Source organism: Eurosta solidaginis, chromosome 4 (assembly GCF_040869045.1).
Source record: "Eurosta solidaginis isolate ZX-2024a chromosome 4, ASM4086904v1, whole genome shotgun sequence".
Lineage (NCBI taxonomy): Eukaryota > Metazoa > Arthropoda > Insecta > Diptera > Tephritidae > Eurosta > Eurosta solidaginis.
In genome coordinates, this window is record NC_090322.1 from 90,290,119 (window position 1) to 90,301,052 (window position 10,934).

At 38.0% G+C, this 10,934-nt stretch overlaps 1 protein-coding gene across 9 annotated transcripts in view; it reads right to left on the bottom strand.

Moving 5' to 3' along the window:
* The window catches only part of Nup205 (nuclear pore complex protein Nup205), a 797,639-nt gene extending 787,361 nt beyond the window's left edge, over positions 1 to 10,278 (bottom strand). For all 9 annotated transcript variants that reach the window (XM_067782251.1, XM_067782250.1, XM_067782256.1 and 6 more), the window contains exon 1: positions 9,997 to 10,278. In XM_067782251.1, coding sequence (XP_067638352.1) covers positions 9,997 to 10,191 — 195 coding nt within the window. In that variant the 5' untranslated portion in view covers positions 10,192 to 10,278. The remainder of the gene's footprint in view (positions 1 to 9,996) is intronic.
* Positions 10,279 to 10,934: the final 656 nt, after the last annotated feature.

Here is a 10,934-nt window from a genome sequence, read left to right on the forward strand (position 1 = left end):
GCGTGTCACTCTTGCTCAACTTCGTTCTGGATACTGTAACAGGTTAAACTCTTACCTATCCAGAATCAACCCCGACATACAATCAGGTCCCTTAAGCTAGCCAAACCTTTCCAGCCCAATCAAAAAACGAGACCGTACTAAATTGCACAATATTTAATGCTAATTTAATACTGGTTAATTAAATTTATTACACCTGTTTTTTAAAAAGTATCAAGGGTTGGGCTAGCTTACGTATTTAATTACAGCATATTTAATGCTAATTTAATCCGGGTTAACTAAATTTATTACACTTGTTTTTTTTAAATATCGAATATGCCCAATGAAAAACTGAAAACGTATTTAATTACAGAATATTTAGTGCTTATTTAATACGGGTTAATTAAATTTATTACACTTGTTTTTTTAAAAATATCGAGGGTTGGGCTACCTTGAACTTAAGCTAGCCCAACCCATATGCCCAATCAAAAAACGAAAATGTATTTAATTACAGCATATTTAATGCTATTGCAGCTATTCCCAATGTTAAGTCTAATTTTAATTGCCTAAAAACATACTTTCAAAATGTATCTGGTCTTCGTACTAAATGTTCGGAAGTTTTTATGTATAGTTCTGCATTAGATTATGATATTTTCGTTTTTGTTGAATCTTGGCTGAACGAGAAATTTTTTAGTAGTGAAATCTTTGATCCACATCTCTTTGATGTTTTCCGTAAGGACCGTGATCCTGTTAATACAGGTTGCTCGAGAGGGGGTGTTCTCATTGCTGTTCGGAGGAAATTCCAGGCGGCCGTGGTAACACTCGCTAACTCTGATACACTCATTGATCAGCTCTGCGTACGTGTTCATGGTTCTTCTGGAATCTTGTATTTGTGCGCTTCGTATATTCCACGGAACAGTGCAGATGCCTTATATATTGCACATGCTGACAACGTTCTCGTTTATCTTTGGCCTAATTTCTGGAGCTGTTGATTGTCCATCGCTCCTGGAAAAAATTCAGTTCAATGTTCCCTGCAGAAACTTGCGGCACTTTGAGACCTTTAAAATTAGTTTTGCAAGGACAAACTATGCGGTAAACGCGCCTATTGCAAGGGCTTGTGCGGATCTCAATTTTTTTTCAGTTCTTCAGGTGTTGACTGTACTTCTTCGTATGTAACTCTAATTAATCATTTAAGATCTTTCTACTCTTAATATTATGCTAGTCTGTAAAAATTTGTAAAATTAAAGACTCAAATAAATAAATATAAAATACATATATATAATAATTGCGGCTGCGTGCTCACCAAAATGTAGATCTTGATGGAACGTCACATTCAAGATTTTGGGGTGTAAGACAGTCGGTAGCGTAGTGTCATTAACGTGGATGTTCAAAATGGTCGACAGTTGTGACGTCCAAGTTGTAAATAAGGTCACGGATGATTTAGTCGGTGATAATGCTAGGTCTCGCGAGGCGAAAAAACTGGAGAGATCAGGGAGGTAGCCGTTTATTCTGTTGCAAAGCTCATCGATATGCGGTCCACCTTTTATGACATGGGGGAAGGGTAGACCCTTCCAGGTTGTTGTTGTTGTTGTTGTAGCAATGCTCGCCCCACCTAATAGCCGCGACCGATCACAAATTGTCATCAATATCCTCTAACGGGAGTCCAAGGAAACTTGCCGTTTCAACAGGGGTGGACCATAAGGAAAGGGGTGCTAGAGGCGTTGGTTCCACATTACAATATATGATTATATGGCGCGCGGTATGGACGTACAAAATTCTGCTCGGGAAAAGTTAACTAAAATAATAGTAAAACGCTCCTAAAAAATGTTGAATATCGCTGCAATTGTGAGATAGAGACTCAATAAGTGCTTTATAATAATTTTGCTAAAAATAAAGTGTAACTATTTTATATTTAAACAATTTTAAACTATATTATTAATTTAAAAGTGCTCAAAATAAAAATAATTAAACCATAAACGCGGATAAACAAACGGGAAAGAGAAAAAGAGGCAAATTATGGGTGTGTGTGCTAAATGCAATGGTAGTATCAGAGGGGAAAGTGGTATACCGTGCGAAGGTGTGTGTGGTAAAATATACCATGATAGCGTTCAATGCTCAGGAGTTGATAAATACAGCTCAAAAATTATTGGCGAGAAAAACAATATGGTTCGGTTTATGTGTGATGAATGTGTAACATACATTCAAAACGTTGACTTGGTGTTACAAGAGATGCAGGTTAATGTGAAAAAAAATAACTCAATTCTAAGTGAGTATAAGCTTGAGTTTGAAAGTGTAATGAAAACAAGCCAAAATGAAATAAAAGCTCTATTGGAAGCAGTTGAGAGTCGTTACACTCAACGTGCTGCGATGATAGAAAAATCGCAAAAGCAATTTGAAAAGAAAATAGGAGAAATGAAAAGTTTATATTCCATGGTTGAAGAGATAAAAAATAAAACTGATTTAATTGGCAAAGGCAGTGAAAAGGTACAGAATATGGTTGAAGAAGTGAAAAAGCAGGCAGAGTTAATTGGTAAAGACAATGAAAAAGTGCATACTGAAATAAAAAAAATAAACAGCAATAATAATGAAAAGAGAGTGTCATATGCTGATGCCATAAGAAATAATAATAAAAAGAGTGAAGTACCACAGCTTAAAAAAGATGTCGCAATAATAGTGAAACCGAAAGGAAAACAAACTAGTGAAAAAACAAAGCAAGATCTGAACAACAAGGTTGATCCGAAAAACCTAAAGATTTCAAATATCGAAACAAGAAATAATGGGGTGATGGTTATCCATAGTGAAAATAATGATGAGCGTGAAAAAATAAAATTAGCAATTGAAAACAACATTGGTAGAGAATACGAAGTAAAAGTGCCTGAGCAGATTCGTCCAAGTTTTGTAGTCTCGGGCATAATTTTTAAATACGAAAATGATGTGCTAATAGACACCATAAAAAAACAAAATGAATGTGTAAGCAAGAGTTCACTAAAAATTGTAAAAAAAATCGAGAGAAAACGAGGTAACACAATGGTGCAAGATATAATTTTTGAAATTGATAAAGAGGACTTTTCCAAGATTTTGGCAGCTGAGAGAATTAACATCGGGTGGGAAAGATGCAAAGTGTATGACGCGATTAGCGTACTAATGTGCTACAAATGTAAAGGTTTCAATCATAGAGCATCAGATTGTAAAAGCGATGAAGCCTGCAATAGGTGCCATGGAAAACATAGCTCAAAAACGTGTGAAGAAACCCCCATAAATAAATGCCTAAATTGTATAAAGGCCAAAGAAAAGTTGAAGTTAGAAATAGACTTTAATCACGACACATATGATAAAGAGTGCACATGCTATATCAATAAACTACAAATAAAAAAACAAAAGCTCGGTTATTAGCAATTAAGAAATATTGAAGGTACCAATATAAAAGTACAAAATAAAGTGAAAGAAGAGTTGAAGTGTATATACCTCAATACTAACAGTATTACGGCAAACAAAGCCGAAGTCCAAAGAATGGTTGAAGAAGAAAATCCCAGTATTGTGTTATGTGCTGAGACCCACACCACAGAGAATATAAGTGACACAGAAATAAATATTATTGGATATAATCACGTTAGATGCGATTCGCATAGCCGACACACAGGTGGTGTCCTTATATACATTCATAAATCGATCGAATTTAAAGTAGTATTTAATAACAGTATTAATAATAACCTATGGTGTATTGTGATTAAAACCATAAAAAACACGATTAAATGGAAAATAGGTGTAGTATACCACTCACCAAACACAAGCGATGCTGAATTTATAAACCATATGGGCGAGGTGTTAGAAGAATATTTTTGTGAAACTGAAAACAATATTATTATAGGCGATTTTAACATAAATGTGAATGTACAGTCAACGTACACAAACCAGCTAAATCATATATTCGCGATAGCATCAATGCACCAACTAATTAAGTTTAATACAAGGGTAACAGAAGTGTCACAGACAAAAATAGACCTTCTTTATAGTAACAATGATAAAATTGAAATAAAAAATCTAGAAAACCATAGAATATCAGACCATGAAACGATCTGCTTCAAAATGCCTGTTCAAGAAAGACACAAAATGAGAATATATGAAAACCGCGTATGCTGGGATAATTATACAAAGGAAAGTCTGGTTGCTCTCCTTAGGAATTACAATATATCGGAACTGAATAAATGTGATATAGGACTTAAAGTTGAAACTATTAACAATATATTAGGGGATATAATGGCAACGCTTACCTACGAGAAACGAGTGCAAATTAAATTAGTAAATGAATGGTATGACCGGGAGCTTACGGATTTAAACAAATTAAAATATGAGCTTTACAAAATAGCACAGAGTACAAATGAGTGGGATAGTTATAATTATACAAAACGTATATATAAAAGACTTGTAAAAATAAAAAAGAAGCAATACATGGAAAATAAAATAGCGCTTAATTGCAACAATCAGAAACTAATGTGGAAATGTCTTAAAGATGCCATAAACATGAGTCATGACACAGCCCAAGTAAAACGTATAGTAATAAATAGTACAGTTATTGAAGGAGACCCCGATATCGCGACCCATTTGAATCAGTTCTTTGTCGAGAGCATCACAACAATATGTAATACCATTGAACCAGCTACATCAGATGAGGCCACAGAGGATATTAGGGGGAGTGTTTTTGAACTGAAGCAAATAAATGTGGAACAGCTGTTGAGAACAGCAACTAATTTAAAAAATAAGTATGGAGGAAAAAAACTGGTAACAGAAGGTGTATATAAAGACAGTATGGAATATTTGGGATGCGCTTATACATGTATTGTTAATGAGAGCTTTAGAGAAGGTGTAGTCCCAGCATGCTGGAAAACATCGACAGTGATACCAGTTGAAAAAGTTAAAGGGACTGAAAAACCAGAGGAAATACGGCCTATTAATACGTTGCCTAGTGATGAAAAGATTTTAGAGAAAATCGTAAAAGACCAGCTTCTCGATTACCTGAATAAAAATCAAATTATTATATGTGAACAATCAGGGTTCAGAACTAAACACTCTTGTGAAAGCGCTCTAAACCTGGTTATAGCGGAATGGAAACAAAGCCTATCAAACAAGTTAGTAACAGTGTCGGTCTTTCTGGACCTAAAAAGGGCATTTGAAACCATCGACAGGGTCATCCTACTAAGGAAACTGCATAATATTGGGGTACGTAATACAGCACTGCGGTGGTTTAAAAGCTACCTTACTAGCAGAAAACAGAAAACCATAATTAGAAGCACATCGTCGCCGGAAGTTGATGTTGACATAGGTCTTCCACAAGGATCTATTCTTGCTGCAATATTATTCATTGTATATATAAACGATATAAAGAGCTGTCTTAGCCACTGCAAGATACGACTCTTCGCAGATGATGCATTATTGACAATAAGTTGTTCGTCGGAGATTGAAGCTATAACTAAAATGCAAGCGGACTTGAATGCTGTTTATAATTGGTTGTGTCAAAATAAGCTTAAAATAAATATTGAAAAAACGAAATGGATGACCATGAGAAGAAAGAATGCAGAAGAAAATAATTTAGCCTTGAAAATAGCAAATAGTACCATACAAAAAGTTAAAGAAATTAAATACCTAGGAATTATAATTGATGAGAAACTTAAGTTCAATGAGCATCTTAAGTATACAGAGGCAAAGATATCAAAAAAAATTGGATTTATGTTCCGGACATGCAAGCACGTCAGCAAATATTATAAAATTATGGTTTATAGGTCCATTATAGAACCTCATTTCATATACTGCCCTACGATATTATTCATGTTAGCCGACTCGAACATCGCAAAACTACAGGTGAAACAAAATAAAGCAATGCGGTTTATTCTTAGAAAACGATATGATACCCCAATACATGAAATGTTAGAAAGTTTAAATTGGCTGAGTGTAAAGCAACTCATTGTATACTACACTCTAAAATTCATACACAACATTAAACTAGGCAACCTGCCGAAATATTTAAATGACCGAGTAACATACAACAACGAGGTTCATGACTACCACACAAGAAACAGGAATAACTTCCGTCTGCCAGCTGTTCGATCAGAATTCGACAAGAACAATATATACTACGAGGGATTGAGAGAGTACAATGATCTACCATTTGAAATAAAACAATGTCCAAATATCAATAAATTTAAGAAATTATTATATAACTATTGCAAAGCACTACCATTTAGATAATGATCTCATACATACATGTACCTAATTTAGGTCTACAAGACTGTAAATAAATAAATAAATAAATAAATAAATAAAATTGAAGAGATGGTTGGTGTCATGTGGGGACACATTGCAAGCGGGGCATACATTTTGTATGTCGGGGTTGATTCTGGATAGGTAAGAGTTTAACCTGTTACAGTATCCAGAACGAAGTTGAGCAAGAGTGACACGCGTTTCCCTGGGGAGTATGCGTTCCTCTTCCGCAAGTTTTGGATAATTTTCGTTAAGTACTGGATTCACCGGGCAATTCCCGGCATAAAGGTCCGACGCCTGTTTATGGAGTTCACCAAGGACCTGCTTGTTTTTTCACTTCATACGGCTGGGTTCTCAGGTGCCGTATTTCCTCAAAATGCTTACGGAGATGACTCCTTAAGCCCCTAGGCGGTGCTGGTTCAACAATCAGATGTCTGTTGGGATGCCCAGGTTTCTGGGTATTCAACAGGAACTGTTTGGTAAGCATCTCATTTCTCTCCCTGATGGGGAGTATTCTCGCCTCATTATGCAGATGGTGTTCTGGGGACATAAGAAGACAGCCCGTGGCGATTCTGAGAGCAGTGTTTTGGCAGGCCTGTAGTGTCTTCCAGTGGGTGATTTTTAGGCTTGGCGACCATATGGGTGACGCGTAGCACGTAATCGGCTGGCTAATTGCTTTGTATGTAGTCATGAGCGTTTCTTTATCTTTTCCCCAAGTACTGCCAGCGAGGGATTTGAGGATTTTGTTATGGCTCTGAATTCTCGGAACAATTGCGGCTGCGTGCTCACCAAAATGTAGATCCTGATCAAACGTCACACCCAAGATTTTGGGGTGTAGGACAGTCGGTAGCGTAGTGCCATCGACGTGGATGTTCAAAATGGTCGACATTTGGGGCGTCCATGTTGTAAATAAGGTCGCGGAAGATTTAGTCGGTGATAATGCCAGGTTTCGCGAGGCGAAAAAACTGGAGAGATCAGGGAGGTAGCCGTTTATTTTATTGCATAGCGCATCGATCTTTGGGCCTGGGCCTGTGGCCATTATTGTGCAGACATCGGCGTAGGAAACGATTGTGACTCCTTCCAGGTCTTGCAGTAACGTGCCATGGTTGACCGTATCAAAAGCTGTTCTATGGTGGGGCTTCTGATTTAAACCACAATTTATCTGGGTGCTAATGGCATTTAGCGCGCTGGTGGTGCTATGGAGTTTTCTAAAGCCAATCTGATGACAGGCTAGCTGGAAATTTGTCGGTAATAGAACCGACTGCCTTGCGAAGCGATGTCCGTTCCTCAATTGCACCGATGCTTGGCGACAGATAATTTGCGGTTCACCATTTAAGACTTGGGGGAAGGGAAGACCCTTCCAGGACTTTCAGAAACGTACCATGGTTGGCCGTATCAAAAGCTTTTGACAGGTCTAACGCAAAGAGTACTCTCTTATGGTGGGGCTTCTGATTTAATCCGCAATTTAGCTGGGTACTAATGGCATTTAGCACAGTGGTTGTGCTATGTTATTTTCGGAGGCCATACTGATGAATGACAAATTTTCATTAAAGTAGGAAAGCAGAAAGGCATCAAGTGTCTTGGCTACTGGCGATAGAAGTGATATCGGAAGATAAGAATCTCCTATGGTAGCTTGTTTCCCAGGCTTTCCCAGGACCACCTTGACCATTTCCCATTTTTCACATGGCACCAACCATCTCTTCAATTGTAATTTTATCGCTGCCCCAACAACATTGTAATGTGGAACCAACGCCTCTAACACCACTCTCATTATGGCCCCCCCTGTTGAAACAGCCAGTTTCCGTGGACACCCGTTAGAGGAATTTGATGACAATTTGTGATTTGTCGTACCTATTTGGATTCGGCGAAGCACTGCTACAACAACCTCGGACGTTGCTCACATAAGCGGACAAATGTCCGCAAAATAAAATTTGGGTAACGTTTTACAAGACGGTGCACCACCTAATTTTTATCAAAAATTATCAAAGGTGGTATCAAAAGACGTCTCGGCCTCCGTTTTAAGAATCCGAAAGCGGAAATCAAATTTTATTTCTGCCGAAAGTCATTTACAAAAAAACGTGAAATATTCCCAGAACACCATCTACATAATGAGGCGAGGATACTCCCCATCAGGGAGAGAAATGAAATGCTGACCAAACAGTTCGAGCTGTATACCCAGAAACCTGGGATTCCCAACAGACACCAGATTGATGAGCCAACGCCGCCCAGGGGATTAAGGAGTCACCTATGTAAGTATTATGAGGAAATACGGCACCTTAGAACTCAGCCGTATGAAGCAAAAAACACAAGCAGGTCCTCAGTGAACTCCACAAACAGGTGTCGGACCTATATGCCAGGAATTGCCCGGTGAATCCAGTACTCAAAGAAGAGTACCCAAAACTTGTGGAAGAGGAACGCACACTCCCTAGGGAAACGCGAGTCACTCTAACTCAACTTCGATCTGTATACTGTAACAGGTTAAACTCTTACCTATCCAGAATCAACCCCGACATACAAAATGTATGCCCTGCTTGGAATGTGTCCCACATGACACCAACCATCTCTTCAATTGTAATGTGGAACCAACGCCTCTAATACTCCTCTCATTATGGTCCGCACCTGTTGAAACAGCAAGTTTCCTTGGACTCCCGTTAGAGGATATTGACAATTTGTGATAGGTCGCACCTACTGGTTGGGGCGAAGCACGGTAATAGTCTAGTAGAGGGGTCGACTGCTAATACGCTACCAAAAATATCAAGAGAGGTATCGAACGACGCGTCTTGATATCAGTATTAATAATCCGAAGGCGGAAAATAAAAGTTTTAACGCGTTCAAAAGATATTAACGAAAAACCGAAAAAAGACCCGCGGGTACCTCCGAAACCAGGGGTCGGATCCATGGAATTTTTGCGCAGAACACCTTTCTGCGTTGGCGGCCTTCGGCCGCGCTTATAAAAAATAACCCTGGGCTACGCCATGCCAAGTCCGGGTGTGTGGTATAACCGTGGCTACCGCCACGGTGATGCACAAATTTTTTTGTGGGTACGAACACAACAACAACCACATGGAAATCGCCAACTTCAACTGCAAATATCTCCGGACAGAGATAAAATTTTTCTTTTCCGCCTTCAGATTATTGTTCTAAAGATTAATACGCGTCTTTTGACACCTCACTCGATATTTTTGGTAGCGTATTAGCAGTCGACCCCTCAACTAGACTATTACCCGAAGCACTGCTGCAAAACCACAACAACCACCCGCTTTCGGAGCGCTCCCACGACTTTTTCAAGTTTTTGGAAATATCTTTGGTAAGTCTAGTTAAGGGGTTGACTGCTATTACGCTACCAAAAATAGGTAATAGTCTAGTTGAGGATTCGACTGCTAATACACTACCAAAAATATCGAGAGGTGTCAAACGACGGGTCTTGACATCAGTATGGATAACCCGAAGGCGGCTACCGCCACGGTGATGCACAATTTTTTTTGGAGGTACAAACACAACAACCACATGGAAATCGCCAACTTCAACTGCAAATATCTCCGGACAGAGATAAAATTTTTCTTTTCCGCAATGGGATTATTGTTCTCGAGATTTATACGCGTCTTTTGACACCTCTCTCGATATTTTTGGTAGCGTAGTAGCAGTCGACCCCTCAATTAGACTATTACCGAAATGAAATTTTAGATTTCCGCTCTCGTTGTTCTGGGTCGGTCCAAAACGCGAGATGTACAACTCTATACAAACATTAAAGCAAAACAATCTTACCGGGTACACTAGGAGTGAAGAAAGGCTTTGTTTATACTTTTTAAAATGAACATCCAATTCTATAACAGAATGTTCAGCGGGATAGCTCAAATTCCGTTGAATAACCACATTAAAATGTTTATATGGTGTCCACAAATCTTCGGTCGGCTTTAAGAAATGATCTTTGCATTGTTTGCAGCATCTATTAGTTTCCATATCTTTAATTCTTAAAAAAAAAAACTTAAATAATTTACTGTAGACTATAAATTCTTGCGCCAAAAGACATGCTAAGAGTTGCCATAACAAAAAGATACATGAAAGATATCGATATACTGAAAGTTTAATAACATATCGACTGCTTTATAATGTATCCATGGTGGAATCACCAGGTGAAGTAAGCCGAGAATTTCCTGTTCTAAATTCTTCTTTTTTCTGTCAATCGGCTATCTGAAAATTTTTCGCCAATGTTGTCCCCGAAGAGTGTTGTTTTTTGCATTTTTCAGGAATAAAATATGGTAGTTTTAGTACTTTTTTCACATAAACTAGTAGGTGAATATCGATGGACCTTTAGTGGATTTAATTCCAGATATTTATCATTTGAGTATCTTTCGTATTGCCTTTCATAAGTAAGGCTGTGCTGAACTATTACGTTCATATAAGCCGTGTTTTTTTTTTACACGAGTATACGTTTACGTTTAAACTTTATATGGACCGCTAAGCGTCAAACTTTAAATACACCTCTGAAATTGCTGCGCATAAAATTTGTCCTACTAAATTTCAATACGCATTACACTCAGATGTAACTGAAATATGTGTATATGTTTCACCCTCTACACTAATTATATGTATTCTATGCGTGTCCACTATTTATCACAACTGATTCAGCTATATGTTTTACAAAGACATACAACAGAGGGATGTGTCTCCGCGTTTTGGTACACCCTGTGCTGTAGCTAGTT